The 20267-nt window shown below is 38.2% G+C and overlaps 1 protein-coding gene across 17 annotated transcripts in view; it reads left to right on the plus strand.

Moving 5' to 3' along the window:
- The window catches only part of LOC137253031 (alpha-tubulin N-acetyltransferase 1-like), a 783286-nt gene that overhangs the window by 657520 nt on the left and 105499 nt on the right, over positions 1-20267 (plus strand). The window contains exon 5 of one of the 17 annotated variants that reach the window (XM_067789284.1): positions 16535-16616. The exons of 14 other annotated variants lie outside the window; for them this stretch is intronic. In XM_067789284.1, coding sequence (XP_067645385.1) covers positions 16535-16601 — 67 coding nt within the window. In that variant the 3' untranslated portion in view covers positions 16602-16616. Of the gene's footprint in view, positions 1-16534; positions 16617-16831; positions 16854-17453; positions 17500-20267 lie in introns of those variants that run through there. 2 more of the 17 variants (XM_067789285.1, XM_067789289.1) reach the window with 2 other exon arrangements.

Genomic DNA, 20267 nt, shown 5'->3' on the forward strand with positions numbered 1-20267 from the left:
AAGCCTGCTTTCAAAAGGCAGAAAGGGCCCAGTCCCAGAGCCGCGAGGCAAGACAATACAAGTAGGCCCAAAGCTGTAAGATAGATGGGCCCCAATAGCGAGGTAGCAAATACCTCGAAAGCTGCGAGTCAGAGGGAAGATCCAACTACGGAAGTAAGAGATAAGCCAAAGGGAGATAACGCTAAGACTCCGGCTTTCTCGGAGGTGCTAAAGGGAGTTAAAGCTAAAACTCCGGCTTTCTCGGAGGTGTCAAAGGGAGTTAACACTAAGACTCCGTCTTTTCCCGAGAAGATTAGTGATGTGGCAAAGCAGTCACTGACTGTGGCGCTGGTTGATCGTAGCAGTTCTTTCGAACAGATGACTACTGAAAGGTGGAGATCTGTAGAAAGGGAGCATATTAGCTTAATGCTTAAGATGATGGGGGAACAACCAAGTAAGCCCCTTCCAACCTTCGATTCGGGGGATGGTATAATGGTGTGAAGATGATAGCGCGCGACAACATCGCGAGGCTGAAGGGGGCTTCGAACACACTAAACCAAAAGGGCATGGAGAGGACGACGTCGTCACGACGAAGGTGCTGGAGGGGGACAAACAGCCCAATGATGCTGCGAGTCCTACAGATAAACCTCCAACATAGTAAAGTGGCGTCGAGCGAACTCTTCCTAACCCTTAAGGAGGGTTCGTTTGACGTGGCGCTGATCCAGGAGCCGTGGCTCTCATCGGGGGAAAAGGTTTCTGGAACGAGAGAGGTGAATCTCTATTTTGTTACATCCTGCAAACCAATTTGCAGATACCCAACAGGGGAAATGTCCCTACATACACTGGTCCGACATCCAGCAATGTTTTCGATATTGCACTGAGCTCCGACCGTGATATATCAAGGTATAATTGGATGGTTCTTGATAGACCATCCTTCTCCGACCATGGGTATATCAGCGTCAGCATCCCCCTAAAGAGGGTTGAGAAGGGAGGAACGTTAGAAACCCTAAGTCAAAAAACTGGACTAAATTCCAGAAACAGGTAGAAACGAAAATGGGACAACCCAAAGACGTTGCCAATGTGAAAGAACTGGAGGAGTCCAATGAAGTCTTAACAAGGACGCTTATGACTGCGTATAACAAAGCTTGCCCTCTAAGAAGATTCAGAGGAAAAGCAAAGCCGCCATGGTGGAGCAATGAGCTGAGTGTTCTAAGAAGACAGGTAAAGGGAATGTTTAAGCTAGCAAAGACCGCGGAAAGCGAAGCGTATCGGTACGAGTACAGAGATCTACTAAGAATCTGCAAGCGTGAAATTTCCAGGGCAAGCGTGAAATTTCTCATGGAAAAGTTTCTGTACGGTTATAGAGTAATCCAGCGAAACAGCACGGTTGAGAAGTCCTAGCAAGGAGAAACATAGTCCAGGGACTAATGAAGAAAGAGAACGGGGAATGGTCACGTAATAGTGAGGAATCCCTTGAGGTGCTTCTAGATACACATTTCCCATCGGGAGATGGTTTAGAAAAGCCAGCAGACAGCACTCACACTTCGATCACGGAGCGGGTAGTGTCGGGCTTGGTGACCGATACCAAGATAGAATGGGCAGTGAAGACGTTTTCTAAGTTTAAATCGCCGGGCCCAGATGGTATATTGCCGGCCATGCTACAAGTTTCAAGTAGGGCGGTCGTGGAATGGCACAAAATAATATTCGATGGGTGCATAAGACTGAATCATGTACTGCACTGATGTTGTTGTTCCATGAGGAGCTTGGGGCCGCCAGAGCGTCGTCTGTTAGTGAAACAGGATTCGCCGCGGACATGTAAGGTTGACAATTGAGTTTGGAGAAGCTGCATATTGCGCTGGCAACCTGAAGGGTTGCGCTACGCAGCCCCTTGAATCTGGTATTTTAGTCGCCTCTTACGACAGGCATACCTAGCGCGGGTATATTCTGACCCCCTAACCCGCTGGGGGACATGTACCGCACTCTTGGAGAACTGCTCATGTAGCTTTCCTACCAAAGGCGGGGAAGATCGGTCACGTGTATCCCAAGGACTATAGACCCATTAGCTTAACATCATTTCTGCTCAAAACCTTTGAGAGGCTGATAGATGTGTACATAAAGTCCAACGTGGATGAAAAGCTGCTCTCCACAACACAACATGTGTACACCAAAGGCAAGTCGATAGTCACCGCATTGCATAGGGTGGTAAGAGGCATAGAGAAAGCCCTGGAATATAAGGAATATGCTCTAGGAGTCTTCTTAGACATTGCCGGGGCCTTCAATAATAGCTGTGTTTTTTTTTTTTCTCATCTATATACATCTACGCTTAAACTTTATATGGACTGCTGAGCGACAAACTTTAAATACACCTCTGAAATTGCTACGTATAAAATTAGTACTACTAACTTTCAATACGTATTATACGCAGATGTAACTGAAATATGTGTCTATGTTTCACCCTCTGCACTAATTCTATGTGTTCTGTGCGCGTCCACTATTTATCACAACTGATTCAGCTATATGTTATACACAGAAATACAACAGAGGGTAGTGTCTCCGCTTTTCGGTACACCCTGTTGCTGTAGCTAGTTGTTTAACCACAGCCGCTAGATGGGTCTCCTAAGCATTATCTAAGCGAGGATAGGCGTTTTTTTTCACGCGCAAACGAAACGTATACGCGTGTAAAAAACACGGCTAATGTTTCTAAATGGGCGATTATGGATGGTCTTAATTACATTAAAGTACATCCAGCCTTAACGAGATGGATTGGCTGCCTGTTAAGTTGCAGGAAGATTACATCACAATGGGCATTACACGGGGCCACGAAATCGGTGGACAGGGGAACGCCGCAGGGAGGGGTGCTATCACCTCTTCAGTGGACGCTGGTCATCAACCAACTACTCAGGCAATTCGATGAGGGACCCGTAAAACTTACGGCTTAGGCAGATGACGTTGCAATTGTCATAAGAGGAAAGTGCCTTCCAACGATTAGTTCTATGATGGATCGGGCGCTTCGGGATATTCATACCTGGGCATCTAATGTCGTGTTGAAAGTCGATGCGGAGAAGACGGATATGGTCTTGTTTACAAAGAGGTACAAGATCCCAAATTGGACCAGGCCTAAGTTAGGAGGGGTGACCTTACAGGAGAAACCTTGCACAAAATATCTAGGAATCATCCTAGACAGTAAGCTGTCATGGAAGCTCAACGTAGAGGAGAGGGTGAAGAAGGCCTCAACGGCACTCTATGCATGTAAAAGAATGCTGGGGTGTACGTGGGGCCTATCGCCCTCTCTTTCTCATTGGGTTTTTACAGCGATTGTATGCCCTATTCTATACTATGGAGTTCTTGTTTGGTGGAAAGCCACACAAAAAACAACCTACCTCAAATATTAGAGGGGGTATACAGACTATCAATGCTTAGCATTACGGGAGAAAAGGCTTTGAAGATATTTACAAGGTATAATCGAAACAGCTGTCGCCTTGTCCGTCCTGATGTCACGTTGTTTAACTTTTTCCCAAATTATTAAATAAATTATAAAAATTCAAAAATGCTTGAAATAAATGTTTTCATACATTTAAAAAAGCAATGCGGCCAATCCCCGATTAACTCATACATAACAGACAACATTTGGTTAATTCGTTGTAGTTCTATAAATAGAAGAAAAACAACAACAAATACCAAGTTTCTCTGAAAACCGCCTTACAAACATGAATAACTTCAACACATAACTACATACGAATTATGTGATGTGTGGAATATAATATATGCGAAAGAAGGCAATTGGGAAAAACTTTACAACAACTAAGACATGACTTAGCTGAATGCGTTTATAACCATTTCAACTATCGTAGGAGTGCGGGTTCGACTCCCACTCGCGGGAGAAAAGGCTGTCGCCTTGTCCGTCCTGATGTCACGTTGTTTAAATTTTTCCCAAATTATTAAATAAATTATAGAAATTAAAAATGTCTGCTACTGGTTGAGCAACCGTGAGGTTGCCAAAATTGTTCTAATTTATACTTATTATTTAAATGCTGCCAATCAAAATTTTTGTTTATTGCTACCAGTCAAAATGGTTTTTTATTGCTGCCAGTCAAAATGTTGTGTATTCCACTCTGCAATTATGCTTTGTGCTGCCAGTATTTTAATGCTATGCGTTTAAATCCCATGTAAATGCTTTGTATCTCCTCTTGAATTTCCTCGATGATTCTTTTTTTTTCGCTGTAATATGTAAATTTTTTTAATGAAGTCGTCCGTCGTATCACCTGAGTGTGCCGTCGAAATTGCTTTATGAGTGGTCAAAAAATGGTAAAATGTCATAGGGATTAAGTTGATGTGTGCATTTATTAGCATCCGATCCTGGAGAATTTTAACTGATTGCCGGTCTGCTCCAAACCAAACGCCATATAGTAATTTTTTTCATTATAAAGCAGGATCCTTTCAAGACTTTAGCAGTCTGCTTCAAAATAGCAGTCTGTTGATAATACTTGGCAGGATAATCATTTAATATAGTAGGTGGTTGTCCTGCATGAGATGTTTAGCAGGTATGGCAGGATCGCCATATAGTATGAAATGATAAGCCTTAGTTTCTGGTTTGATGTCCAAAAAAATAATTAATTTTATTAGCGAAGTTACATTAGTATTTATACAAAATTATTCTAGTTAATTCTTATGAGCTACCTACATTATATATTTACATTAATACATACTTACATACTAAGTGTACAAAATATAATTAGGCGCTTAGCCAGCGAACTGCGTAGATACATATATTCAGCTCGGGGTCAGCGCAAGCCCAGCATAAATAAAATTAGTTGTGGGAAGTGCATAATAAGCAAAAACGGAATAGAATATGGAAATTGTCGTGGGATTAAATTGTGTGCAGGCAAAGGTTTGTGGTGAGCAATTAGTCAGCTTTAAATTGAAATTGAAGAAGTCTTAAGTTACGAGACGTAGACTGTATATATGTAGAAATGATTGAATATGTATGTAAGAGTCAATGCATCTCAAGACATACCAAAGCGAATGAATGACTGAATGAATGAGTGAATGAATGAATGCTACACAGACTGTATACGCTCCTTGCCATCCACATATCCTCTTAGGGTAAGACTGTTCGATTTTCTTCCGGTTTGTGATACAGAGATAACAGGACATTCAACAGCTGAAGCTAGCTCTCTATCTTTATATCTGGTTCGCTCTTGCTCATCCCCTCCAGCTTTTTACTTAAGACCACCCACGCTGTTAGAACTACTAGAATGAAGACCGCAATGACGCGCAATGTGACCTGACTTCCCGAATTCGAAGCATTTGATAACTCTTTCACTCCGATTTTGCGATCGCTTCAGTGCCTCCAATATTGTGTTCACCCAGTCTGGTCTTTCTACTTCTAGACGGCATGCTTTGAAAGCTGGCTTACACAGAAGCGATGCTATTTCCTGAGTCAGAGCATGTGATACCGTTTCAGCAAATGTTGGCTTTGGGTTTGCGTATGTAGCTCGCTTCGTTTCCATGTCCCGTATGCCATTTATAAATCTCTGATTTTTTACCCCTTCGGTGTATTCTACGTGTGCGTCCGCATTTGTCAAATGAGCCAACCTTTCAACATCCGAAGCAAACTCCTGAAAATTCTCATTCGCTTTTTGGTAACGGTTTTGCAACTCAGTTTGGTATATCTGTTTTCTATGCTCGCTTCCATAACGTCTCTCGACAGCGGCCATCAATGCTTCATAACTGTTCCGTTCGTACTCTGGAACAGTCTGTAAACTTTCAGCTGCAGGCCCTTTCAATGCCACGAATAGTGCAGCAACTTTATCTTCAGTATTCCAGTTGTTCACTGCTGCCGTCTTCTCAAATTGAAGCTTGAATACCTGGAAAGGAACAGAGCCGTCAAAAGATGGAGTTCTTGCTGGGTTAGCTTGGCGATTTAGTTGCAACTCCCAATTTTTGCAAGTTGACCGATTTTTCTTCCTGCGCTTCCAGCTTTGATGTTACCCTTGATTCCTGTGCTTCTAGCTGCGAAGACATGTGTGCCACCTGAAATGATAAGCGCTCCTCTTGTACTTCCATCTTAGATGTTATGCATGTCTCAGGTGATTCAAGTTTAGATGCCATTGGCGCTGTTTGTGCAGATATTGCAGTCAATATCATGTTCAAGTCTGTGTTCGTCACTGTCTGCGGTGTTTCATTTTTTTTTTTCCATTTTTGTCGTTGTCTTGTCGCTATCAGGATGAAAGACATACTCTTGAACATTGACTCCTTCCAATAGCATAGCTACCCATAGGGTACGCTTACACAGTCACCGATAAACCGAAAAATTGCAATCAGCTGATGAAATCGGCCGGGCTGGTGTTAAAATTGCAATCGATTATCGGCCGGAAGCTTTTTTTCTTACATTTTACTTTTTCGCAAATATACTCTTGCGTTTATGCTTTTATGTGCTTATCCTATTAAGGGCGCCTGTTTAGCACACAATTAATAAATTTTCCAGTTCATCGCACAAATAATTCATTTTTCACAGTAAATGCACGCCATTTATGGAACGATAAAATTGAACAAGCGCGAATTTATCGGCAGTGAAAAACACAACGGCCGAGAACATTTCGGTGATCGGTTGAAATGTATACACGCTCATCTAAATACATGTGTTTACACCTATCCCCCGATTTACACGGAAGATCGGTTCCAGACAAAACCGTGTAAAGTGAAATCTTCGTTTTCCAAACAAAAACCGTGTAAAGCGAAAAAACTGCCCAATTCAGTCATTTATTTAAATAAAACAAAACCAAAGCATCTTAATGAAAGTTCACGAAAAGATAATTCAATTGATAACTTACCAGTTCAAACCAAACAAACTTGCAATAATAGTAAACATTATGGCTTTTTGTTCAAATTTTCATCAAACGATTTTCCTTCCACATGAACTACATATGTACTCTACGTTTGGTTATGTACCTACATATTCACAATAAGGGGAATCCCTCAATATTGAAATCAGTGTTGCCAAGGGGATTCAAAAAGGTTTTCAATGATTTGTGAATCTTCGGAGTTTTTCAAATTTTGCTGATTTATGAACCGTTTAAAAGCGAAATCGTGTAAAACAAGTACCGTGTAAATCGGGGGATAAGTGTATTTTTATCGGACGATTACGACCGGCATTGGGCGATCAAAATCGGTGGCTGTTTAAGCGTAATCTTATAGCGTTTTATTTTCTGAAATAAATTGTTGCCTAAGTAAATGGTAAAGCCTTAATAGAACTACTCCTAACCCAGAAAATGTTCAACATTTATAGTGCATACAAAGAACATTTCAACTCACCATATTCACTCATATTAACAGAGTATATGTGGAACTTAAGAGCGAATTGAGAGTTTCACAGAGTTGCACTCAGTGTTGTCACTCTACCACTATAGTGGTAGATCTACCACTATTTAGGCTACAATCCGGATCTACCACTCCTACCACTATTTTTTTAAATCTACCACTTTTTTATTTGCCTGCATTTGACTATGTTCTTTAAGTTGCTCACAATGTCCTAAAATTAAGGTTTTTAAGTATGTTGAAAATTAAACGTAAAGCACACTCTGTATAAGTTTTTCAAATTTTCACCAAAGAAATATGTGATTTTTATAACACTTATTACGTACCTTCGAAAGAACTTATACAATTTTATGTAAAATTTAACTTTATTGATGGGAAATTCGTGCCAAAAACTTTGTAACAATCTGATTTTTCGACTGCTGAGTGGAATATCGCCGTATCTCTGCCGCCGTTTCGAAAACGCCCTATCCCACAAAATTGTGGAATAGCTCCCTATTTCAGCACTTGTTTCAAAAACGCTCTACCTCAGCTTAAATTTAATAAATATGTGGCATAAGATGGAGCGTTTATGAAAAACATTTTGGGCGTTCTTCAATGGAGTTCTGAGATAGGTCGTTTTCAAAAGAAAAACTGAAATATGGTGTTTTTGAAAAACATTCTCAGCGTTCTCGAACTAGCAGCCGAGATACGACCGTCGATTGCAGTATCCGATGGATGCCTTCGATGTCACGGATGTAAGTTGTAAGATTTAAAAAATAAATTGTTTTAATGCACAAGTCTATTTCATTAGATTCGGGCTATTGTTATTCGTTGGATACCACTGAAGTAATTTGTTATTTTAAGGTTTCTTAGTAGCATTATTATATGTTTGAACTATGTGTTATGAAAAATGGAATATTTGGAGACTGTAAATTAACTTTAGTCGTATCCACACATGGTTTGTTAAAGTTCTTGGTCGGTAGTTCGCATTTGATTATCAATTTCAGCTGTTAAGGTTTTTGTAGTAAAAAAATGTTCAAACTTTTAAGACTAGTTCTTTGATACTTATTCAATTAGTTTATTAAAAAAAAAAGCCTAAAAACTACCGACTACTAACTTCAGAATTAAAAACTAGGTGAGAGTCCCACTATTATTTAATTATATGTTTTTATTTGATAAGGTCTAAAGCCTACGAGGTATTCCATTCCATTTCGACCAATTTTGCACCCGACCCCTTTAGAATTGGCTGAAAGTTTTTCTTCTTTTTCTAGCTTACGAAAGACGTTTTTCAGAAGTTTTTCAAATTTTTTCATCCAACTCAAAAAAAGTTATGAATTTACAAAAAAAACACCGTTTTTGTTTTCAAAATGCTATAACTTTTTCAAAAATTTACCGTTTGGGATCTTTTTTTTTTAAATTTGTTTTTAAATGTACTTTTCGGAAAAAATGCAAAAAAATGTTTAAAGTTTTTTTTTTGTAATTTTTCAGTTTTTCGAGATTTTTCAAATTTCGCCCTTTTTTCTCATAAAAAACTTCAATCAATTCTGCAATCATCCCCACTAATCCCGAAGTGGGCCGAGAATTTTTTTTTTATTTAATTGAAAAAAAAACTTTAAAATTTGTTTTGTATTTTTTGCGAAAAGTACATTTAAAAACATATTTAAAAAAAAAAGATCCCAAACGGTAAATTTTTGAAAAAGTTATAGCTCAGTGCAGCTAACATTCGTTACACTGCCCTCCACCTAAGTCTGATCGTCCCGATCAGACAAATCTCTCGATCTAAACGCTGCTAGCATCGCCAAATGTACCACTCTTCTATTTCGTGATTTCCCAAATATTTAAAAACGATATTGATAGATACTCTGGAGCTAAGGAACGAATATGCTATAGCTAACACAACAGAACTAATAGAGAGACTCGAGACCGTAGAGCTAACAAGAAACAGCAAATTGGTATCTTTTGACATAAAAGATTTATACCCATCTATACCACTATCGGATACTTTGGACATAGTTAGCTCAACAATAGTTCATAACACAAAAAACAAAGTGAAAAGTATGCAAATCACAAATACGCTAAGAACCACTTTACGTCAAAACTATTTTAAATTCAACAATAAAATATATAGACAAACAAACGGTCTTGGAATGGGAAGCCCCACGTCAGCAATCCTTATGGAAGTGTTCATGCAAAATCTGGAAGAAAAGTACATACAGGAGCTGAAGTCCAAATTAGGCGTGTCATTTTATGCTAGATACGTGGATGACATAATATGCGTTTTAACTACTAATAACGAAGAGCTCGTACTGGAGTACCTCAACAAACAGCACGGCAATATAAAATTTACAATGGAAACCGAAAAATACGGAGGAATCAACTATCTAGACCTCACGATAAATATTGATAAAGAAGCCAAAAGATTTAACTATGACATATATAGAAAGTCAACGGCCACCGACACAATAATACACAATACCTCAAATCACCCTCAACATCATAAAAATGCAGCATTAAGGCACTTGGTACATAGACTTGAAAGAACACCTCTTACACAAGAGGCATATAAGAAAGAACTTGAGGTCATATATAATATCGCTGCAAACAACGGATATAAAAAAGCACTAGTAGATAAGCTCAGAAGGACAAATGGAGAACCAAAAAGAAATAATGAAAAGGAAAATAATAGCCGGACGACTATGACATATACTGGAAAAGCAACATATAAATTGGCAAACTTCTTTAAAAAATACAACATTAACACAGCATTCAAAACATCGAACAATCTAGGGCGAAAACTAAGAACTAACATTAACTCAGAGGATCCGTTTAGCAGCCACGGCGTATACAAGCTTACCTGCGGATGCCAGCATGGTTACATAGGACAAACAGGACGGCAAATAAGAATGAGGTTCAGAGAACATATTAGAGATTACAACAAAAAAATACGGAATCCAAACATTATACCCGAGTCTAACTTCGCGAATCCCATGGTCGAGAATGAATGTTCCCCAGCAAACATCAATAAAACAGTTAGGGTTCTTCACATACAAGAAAAGGGCCGACGTCTCAACGTACTCGAAAACATGGAAATCTACAAACAGAAAACATTCGACGGTAGAATAATAAACGAACAGATAAACACAATTTCTGACACAATATTCGAGCCTTTAAAACTTGTTTACAGGAAACGACTTAATAACACAGGTACAACAGACAAACACACAACAACAAATAAACACAAAACAATTAACACACCAAAACAAAAAACCGACAAAGAAGGTTAAACGACTAAAATCACAGATTTCTACCTACCCCAGTCAGCCACACAAATCGATTAGTAAACCACCCTCGGTTCTGAACGAACACACAGCACATACACATAACTAAATATACACGAGCATCAATTTGACAATACCTGCTCATATACCTACGAACTATAAATACAGGACAAATGACAACAACAGATCAGAACGAAAATCGACACTGATGATGGCACAACGCCGAAACCGGTTTGTCTCAAAACCAAATTTGACAAGGGATGACGGAAAATCGTTCCAATATACATTTCCCAATTGCTTGTATGCGGTAGATGACATCACTGATCGTCTTCACAACTCTGTACGGGCCTTCCCAACTGCACCGATATTTGGATGGAACACCTTTCCGCCAGTGAGGGTTGTATAGCAGTACCAAATCTCCCTCCCGGAAACCTTCCGAATTATTTTCCTTGTCGGACCTATGTTCCATCTTACTACTCATTATTCTGGATCGTTCTCTCGCACCCTGTTGCTTGGCCAATGAAGAACTACTTTGTAGAGCTTGTTCTTGACGGATTGGCTTCACATACTCAGTATCATTCCGACGTTTCCCAACAGAAGTGCGCGCTGGCTTGAAACCATCCTTGCATTCTTTCTGCGAAATCCTTTCCTTCATTTTAGTACGTCCGTTAGGGCTTTTCAATGCCAGTGTTTCTCTCACAGGTACCTTCGGTTTTGATTTGTTTGGTCCATTTGTTCCATCAACCTTTACGTTTGAATTTCGTGGCCTTTGTCGAGTCTTCTCCATCAGTACCCGATTACTGCTGAACTCTTTTTCCAAACTAAAGTTAATTGGTATGTCCTGGTTCTTATAGGATTTTAGTGAAGAAGAAGAACAAGACGGTCGTTTTGATACATGCTCCGTGTTTTTATTAAACAAAAAAATAGTAAACAACATACAAAAGCGCTAAAAAATCGTACAACATCTAACAACAGGTGCGGGAAGCGGTATTCAAGTGGACAAATCTAAAAATATAGTTTGGGAGAGTGGAGTATTTAGGTGGTTAGTAATTTGCAAAAGCTATCTGCTGTGCTGCCATTACCACAGTCGGTGCGCTGCTAACATCGCCAAGCACACTTTCACACAAACGCCTGCTGATACGCTGAGTACGGGTGAGAACATCAACAACCTGTCAAGTCGCTTTGTTGCTATACTGTCGCTACTAATTGTGCTCTTTATTTTGTGTTTTCGACTTTTCTTTGCTATCATTAACTTAGCGCGAAAAATTAGCGCCTGATAAGCATTGAATTTGTTTACAAATGTGAATGATAGAAAGGGCAAGTGGAAGACATAAAAGAGTGAAAAGTGTCAGCCTAAAACAGGGCTGCCATCACGGTAGAAAAATATATATTTATACATATTTTTTAGGTTATTTTTTCAAACTAGTCTTGCGAATATTTAAAGTTGTGTATCACAAAGTTGCCATGTAAAGTTGCATATCTTTTACATTTTCTTATAAAGATATACATTTACAATGCCAGCAGAGTGCAAAGAATGTACTGCGAAACTGCTTCAGGTAGATGACATAGTAGCATGCTCTGGTGGGTGTGGCTATAGTTTCTGCTTGAAATGCAGTAATATTAAAAGAAATGAAAAAAAGATAATAGAAGATAATATGAACATAAAATGGTTCTGTAATGTATGTGCATTATCGGATACCAATACTAAATTTGTGGAAATCAAACATTTGATTAATAAATGTGAAGAAACAAAAATGAAAGCCGTTGATATTAAACAGATAGTCGAGCAGATATTTTGTAATAAATTCTCCCAGATTAAAAGTAGCATTATTATGGACTTCAACTCCCTTTTAGAGCATAACATAGAAGTAAAATTGATTGCAATGAAGAATGAGATAGTCAAATATTTATCTAATGAATTAAAAAAGAGCAATGAATTGCTTAGCGATTTACGCGTGGCAAATGATCAGCCAGAAAAACTATCTTATGCTCAGGTCGCTTCTGTAAATGAGAATAAAATTGTCATTAAACCGAAAAAGAAGGGCAAAAAAGCTAAGGAAACCAAGGAAGCTCTAAAAAAAGTTGTCGAACCTACCGAAGGCCTTGCTAAAAATGTTAAAGAAGTAAATAGTGGTGCCATTATTGTAGAATGTAAAAATAAAGACGCCTGTGAAAAAGTCCAGCTAAAGGTAAGAGAAGGTATTGGAAACGATTACGAAGCAGAGAAAACAAAAAATAAGGATGAAATAAAAAAGAAAATAAAAATTGTTGGTTTAACTGAAAAAGTTAGCAATGAGCGTTTGGTAGAATGCTTAACTAAGCAAAATGACTCATGTAACGGAAAGGATTTTAAAGTGTTAAAACTGTATGAAAATACCAATCGTAGAGAAGTAAGCTACATTGCGTTAGTGGAAACAGATGCAGTAACATTCGATAATGTGTTGCAACAAAAGAAACTATATATAGAGTGGTATAATTTTTCTCCGCATATCGATCCTGATGTCATGGTCAACCAAGAAGTCCACTCCCAATATGACTTCATCAACGATGTCCGCCACAACGAATTTGTGTAAAACCATGACCTTCCCAATTAGGACTTCACATATCACTCCCTGGACTTGGTTATACTCGCCTGTGACCGTACGCAACTTTGCTCCAGGTAACGCTTTTACTCTCCTGTTGACCAAGTCAGATCGGATCAAGGAATGAGATGCGCCCGTATCTACAGTCAGTACACGCTCCTTGCCATCCACATTCCCTCTGACGGTAAGACTGCTTGATTTCCTTCCAATTTGCGACGCAGATATCACAGGACATTCAATAGCCGGGGCAAGATTTCGTTCTTTACATCCGACACGCTCTTGCTCATTTCCTCCAGCTTTGCGTTTACGGCCACCCACATTGTTGGAGCTACTGTGACCGGTGCTGAAATGTCGTGCAATATGACCTGGGTTGCCGCACTTGAAACATTTAATAACTCCGGCATTCTTCTGTTGTGATCCCTTCAGTGCTTCCAAAATTGTGTCTACCGAATCTGGTCTTTCCACTTCCACCCGATGAGCTTTGTATTCTGGTTTACTCAATAGTGAGCCAGTTTCCTGAGTCAATGCATGTGATACCGTTCTTCAAATGTCAGCTTTGGGTTTGCGTATGTAGCTCGCTTCGTTTCCACGTCCCGTATGCCATTTATAAAACTCTGGATTTTTACCCTCTCGGTGTATTCCACGGGTGCGTCCGCATTTGCGAGATGAGCCATCCTTTCAATATCTGAAGCAAACTCCTGCAATGTCTCATTTGCTTTTTGGTAGCGGTTTTGCAACTCAATTTGGAATATCTGTTTTCTATGCTCGCTTCCATAACGTCGTTCTACAGCAGCCATCAATGCTTCATAACTGTTCCGTTCGTACTCTGGAATAGTCTGTAAGATTTCGGCAGCTGGTGCTTTCAATGCTACGAAGAGTGCAGCAACTTTATCTTCAGCATTCCAGTTGTTCACTGTTGCGGTCTTCTCAAACTGTAGCTTAAAGACCTGGAAAGGAACAGACCCGACAAAGGATGGAGTTTTTACCTTTGGATTACTCACTGAAACAGCTGGGAGATTTAATTGTAACTACTCCATACGACCCTTCAAATCATCTACTTCTGCCTGAAATTGAGCGATTTTTGCATCCTGCGCTTCCAGTTTTGATGTTACCCTTGCTTCCTGTGCTTCTAACTGTGAATACATTTATGCCACCTGCAATGATAAGCGCTCCACTTGTTCTTCCATCTTGGATGTTATGCGTGTCTCCTGCGATTCCAGTTGGGATGCCATATTGGATGTAATCTGTGTCGACATTTCTGACATAAGCGTTTCTTGTGCTTCAATCTTCGATGTTATGCGTGTCTCCTGCGATTCCAATTATGATGACAAGTTGGTAGATATTTGTGACGACATTTCTGTTATACGTGCCCTTTGCGCTTCCAGTTGGGATGCCAATTGCGACGACATTGATGCTACTGTCGATGTTTGTACAGATATTGCAGCCAATATCATGTTCAAGTCTGTGCTGGTAACCGTCTGCGATGTTTCGTTTTTCTCTTAAATTTTTGTTGTCTCCTCGCCATCAAGATGAAAGACATACTCTTCCACATCAATTCCTTCTGCTTCCATTACCTCTCGTAGCCGAGCCTGAAGTTCGAGTTTAACGCCGCTTGTATTCAATCCACGGCTCTCCAACTTCTTTAGTTGCTGGATCTTCAATTCACTGAACTTTGCCATGTCCTTGTTGTCCTCTGGAATTTATTCAACAATTCCTCTTCTGACACCAATTGTAGCGAATTTTACTGCAAATCCTCTTATTTGCCCTTTTGCTAAGTTCGTATCACTACACTGTTGAATAAATAACTCCAATATTTAATAATGCAAAATGGCCTTTATTAAAGTACTTCACAATAACACTCAACGACTAGCTTGCTTAATAGCCAAACTGATTGATAGCTCAAATGAAACTGACTTTCAAAATAATACTGCTATTGCTCGCTAGATAGCGTCTCAATCGAAAACTCAAATCAAACTGAATTCCAGTGCCTCTACAATTGCCGCCTTTTATACTCTTTGATTTCAACCTTCGCATCTTCTAGGCTCTTCTAGAACCTACTAGTCCAGCAGCTCTCAAACTTCTCAGCTGTAACTACAATTGCACAAGTTTATAGTTTTTCTCATTGCATACTTATAGGAGTATCTCAGATATATGCTTGTGTTTGTGCATTGACTCTGCGCTGCTCGTATACGTACATGGTACATATATGTAGACGCAGTTATTGTTTCGTTTATGTAGATACATAATGATTGAATTATTGATGTGCATTCACGTCACTGCTTAGCATCGACTTAGAGACGATAGCATCGCTCAGTGCTGCTAACATTCGTTACAGTACAATATGGGTATCAAACGAAAGGTGATAATGAGTACTTTAAAAGGGAGTGGGCCTTAGTTCTATAGGTGGACGCCTTTTCCAGATATCGCCATAAAGGTGGACCAGGGGTGACTCTATAATGTGTTTCTACGATATGGGTATCAAATTAAAGGTATTAATGAGGGTTTTAAAAGGGAGTATGGTAGTTGTATATGTGGAGGCGTTTTCGAGATATAGACCAAAATGTGGACCAGGGTGACCCAGAACATCATCTGTCGGGTACCGCTAATTTATTTATATATGTAATACCACGAACAGTATTCCTGCCATGGTTCCAAGGACTTTTGATTTCGCCCTGCAGAACTTTTTCATTTTCTTCTAATTAATATGGTAGGTGTCGCACCCATTTTACAAAGTTTTTTTCTAGAGTTATATTTTGCCTCAATAAACCAATCCAATTCCCTGCAAACATCGACTAACGAAACTACCAATACAATCATACAAAATTCTAACTCACTAACACCAATGAAAAGAAAGTAAATAAGCATTTGTTAAAGTTTTAGTAGCCATCCATTATAATTACCAATTTACAATTGAGGTATGTTTTCAGTAATTTTTAGGAATCCTCCTGGTATTTTACTGGATTTTTCTTCAATTTATACTGTGAGCTGTGAATAAGAAGTTTTAGGTAAAGTTTCGGTACCTTTCCATAATAAATACGACAAAAAATACATATCACAAACTCGGTATTTTTACAAGAATATTTGGAAACATATATTACATAGTAGTAGGCTATATGAAAAACGATCAATTTGTCTTTCATAAATTTTCTTTCACTTGTGAAGATTAATACAGATTATTTAACGTGGACTTATTGTACTAATGTATAGTGTTCAAGTAATTTAATCAGTCGGCGAAATAAAATTAATATTAAAAAAAATATGTTCTCTACTTCAGCAAAAGGCATGAGCAATCTATTTGCATTTTGAGCGGACCCTTCTTTATATTCGTAAGTTAATAACATAGTTGGGCACATATTATATTTTCACATGTTATCATTAAATTTTTTTGTGTTTTTTCAGTACCCAATGCAGCTTTTATCTTAAAATTTGGCACTGTGTCTACTTGGAAGTTACTCAATCCGCATAAACATTTTTTAAAGTGGGCGTTTTTTTTGAAGAATCTTTTCATTAGATTTTGGTAGTTATATATTGTGAGCGTTAAAAGTTATAATAAATAACTCTGATTAGAGGTAGTGAAATGCTCAATGCACTAAACATTTAAAGTACTGTGCCTGACTATGGTTAAGATGCATGACCACTCTACGTAAACGTAATATACCCGCTGGGACAAATTTCAATTTTATTTTCACTTCATAGATAAGAACGAATTTGATGACTAGACTAAAATGCTGCGAGAAAATCTGGTTATAAATCGTCAGGTGCTTAAGATTACAAAGCGGCTGTGTGGGGAAATCGACGAGGTGGAGTTAAATATTATATCAACACTTCTCCTAGCGAACATCGGCGAATTAGACAAAATGGAAACGGACCTACAAAAGCCTTATTTCGAGAATGCAATGGTATTAAAATTTTGTGAAATATTTAAAAAAATGTATAAGATTTTAATTAATAATTCCAAATAGCTTACACTCATACTAAAGCAAAAAGGAGCGTCTTCATCGCTGGACGACGTTTTTAGGCAATTAATAAAAGATAATTTAGTTCATAAATACAATTGGGATGTTGGCGTTAAACAGCCTTAAGCTTTTTAATGAGGTTTTTTTCAGTAAGTTTAACATTATTTAGAAGGAATTTACACACATGAGATTTTACAAGTTTTCAATAAGATGGCTAGACCTAAATTTCTTTCCGAATAAAAAAAATCGTGTCAGTATTTAACACCAGCATTCAAAAGGGAAACTTAAAACTTTTTGGCTTTTAGTCAATAGAGTTGTATGAAAGAAAGATTACTATCTAATAACTTTAACTTTTTTTATAGATGCATGGAAATCGATCGAGCTGGCGCATAACCGATTTAAGCACGTCAAGTTAATAATTAGTAATAGATAAAATAAACTTTATACGTTTAAGCCACTTACATATATAAGTTTCACTTGCATGTTTGAACGTATGTAACTCACCTTTTATACCACGTGCTAACTTTTTTAAATTTTAAATTTAGAATTTACCTTTTCCAAATTTAGTTTAATTATAATTATTGTTAAATAAAGAATGAATTATTAATACATTTTGATAGAAAATTTACTTTATTGGTATTTATTTTAGAATATGGAATTAGTAACTAGTAAGTAACTGGGCATGAAAACATAGGTAAATTAGGCTATAATTTTGGAAATATTTACCAAGAACTTACGAAGAAACTATTGGAAGATTACCGGATAACTAACGGTATTTTAAGCTGTATTTCCACGTACGCTACAAGGAACTTTATTCTATAAAATACGAATATATTTCACGTAGTTTCAAGACAAATTAGCCATAAACTACGACAACTTGTCTGGAAAACTACCAGTACAATTCACTGTGTTTATGAGATATTTACCAAAAAAAAAAAAAATACAGGGAAATGATCTAAGGAATACCAGTAAACTACTAGAAATCATCAAACAAACTACCGGGATAATTTACTGTAGTTATTGGTTATTTACCAAAAAAAAGTATGTGCACATATTTAGGAAAATTAATTGTTGAGCAGTCGAGGAGTGCGGACGTCTTTTTTTCGCTCTGCTCTTTTTTCGGGTTTTTCACGAATTTTTCACTGTGTTTTTTTGGGTTTTAATATGTAAAAGTACCTATTTATCGGTTTTCTTACATCGAAAAGCCATTTTCACTTGACAATATTGATATTGACTTTAAATTTGTGGATTTTACTTTTAATAAACATTAATAAATAATATATATTTGTGTGATGCCGTGTGTGTGCGGGCATAAAGTTGACCGCGGTAAACCAAAAATATCTTGTGCTCAATGCAAATAGTATTTCCATTTGGAGTGCGTTGACTTATCTTCCGATGATGCGGATTTTCTCTTAAATTCTAATAGACAATTCTTTTGCAAGTCTTGTTTGTCTGAACGTCGTAAATCAATTCGTTCGCCTCCACTCTTTTCCGCTACCAACAACAATGCATCGAAAAGCCATTCTATTGAGTGTGACAACAACTGCAAAATACATTCCGCTACTATCATTAAAGAAATGACTGCTCTTAGGGAAGAGAATGCTCGTATTCTTTCGACTTTGAGTACAGTATGTGATGACTATAAACTCTTGCTAAAAAAATCTAATGACATGCATAGTGAGCTTTGTGCCATGCACGCTCTACTTTCTGATAAAAATAATGCACTATTTAAGTTTTCTTCAAATGTAAATAAGCCACGCTGTTGTGATACCACGAACGCTCATCATCAATTTTCGGCTGCCAACAACGGTGCTGACAGTTTAATCTCTTTTCTGCCTTCTCCTTCTTTTTCGGATGCTGCTACGGCCAATGCTACGTCTATTGGTACGTATAATTGTTATAATGCAAATGATCTCAATGCCAATGCGACTAGTTCGAAGTCATTATCAGCTGCAGTTTCAACACCTCCCGCTACTGAGAATGCTGGCTTTGATAACAACAAACACGCCAAAATATCGTTAAGTAGTGATACTTGCTCTCCTACTGCTGCACTAGCTGTCAGTGTAAATAATAATAAACAAGCCAAAAAAAGTTATGCCAGTATTACTGCCACTCAGCATACCCTACAGCCTGCTGTTTCACCTGCGCGATCTGATTTGGAATCACCAAATAAGGGTGGCATGCCTGATTTGAATACTGCTCCTAAAACTTCACGTAAGAAACTTAGCCCACCCCTATTTATCGGCTCTAATACCAGTAGTGAGCTAAGTGTAGTTTCTAGAATGAAATGGCTACACTTATCATCGTTTTCTTCTAATGTTTCTACTGCCGACATCTTATCGTACGTGTCCACACAAGCTAGTATTGATAAAAAATACCTGGCTTGCTTCTGTTTGGTAAAAAAGGATACCCAAGTCTCAGAGCTGCGGAAAATCAACTTTAAATTAGGTGTATCTGAGGGTTTATACGATAAAGTTTTAAATCCATGCATCTGGCCAGTGAATGTTAAGATTCGCCCTTTTGTAACTATCGCCGCGCCTCAGCCAGTTCATGCTTAAATGCTGAAAATAAGTTGGTTGCGAAGAATATCCAAATCTACTTCCAGAATGTCTCTGGCATCAGGACAAAATCTAAAGATATTTTTAATTTGAGTGCTCACTTGGATTATGATGTTTTTGTACTTGTTGAGACCTGGCTGAACTCCGACTTTTACGATAATGAATACTTTGATTCCAATCTTTACAATGTCTTCCGCAAGGATCGAGACCCTAAAAAAACTGGTCTGTTAAGAGGTGGCGGCATTTTGATTGCTGTCAGTAGGAGGTATCGAGCCTCTGTTGTTCCATTGGATAATGGGGACTCTCTTCTTGATCAGCTTTGTATCAGTGTACGTGGTGCGTCTGATCTCATAATCTGTGCTTCGTACATACCGCCGGCAAGCGCTGACGCCATCTATAAAATGCACGTGGACAACATTGTGGGCTTGGTTTCTAAGAATTATAATTGTAATTTCTGCATTCTGGGTGATTTTAATTTAAGTAATTTAGAGTGGATTTCCTGTGATAACAACTTTACATTCTTTCCAAAAACTGTTATTAGTTTTCCAGAGTCTTACGTAGTCGACAACATGGCAAGCTTAGATCTTTCTCAGGTTAACCATTTTTCCAATAGTCTTT

The sequence above is a fragment of the Eurosta solidaginis genome, chromosome 5 (assembly GCF_040869045.1).
Source record: "Eurosta solidaginis isolate ZX-2024a chromosome 5, ASM4086904v1, whole genome shotgun sequence".
NCBI lineage: Eukaryota > Metazoa > Arthropoda > Insecta > Diptera > Tephritidae > Eurosta > Eurosta solidaginis.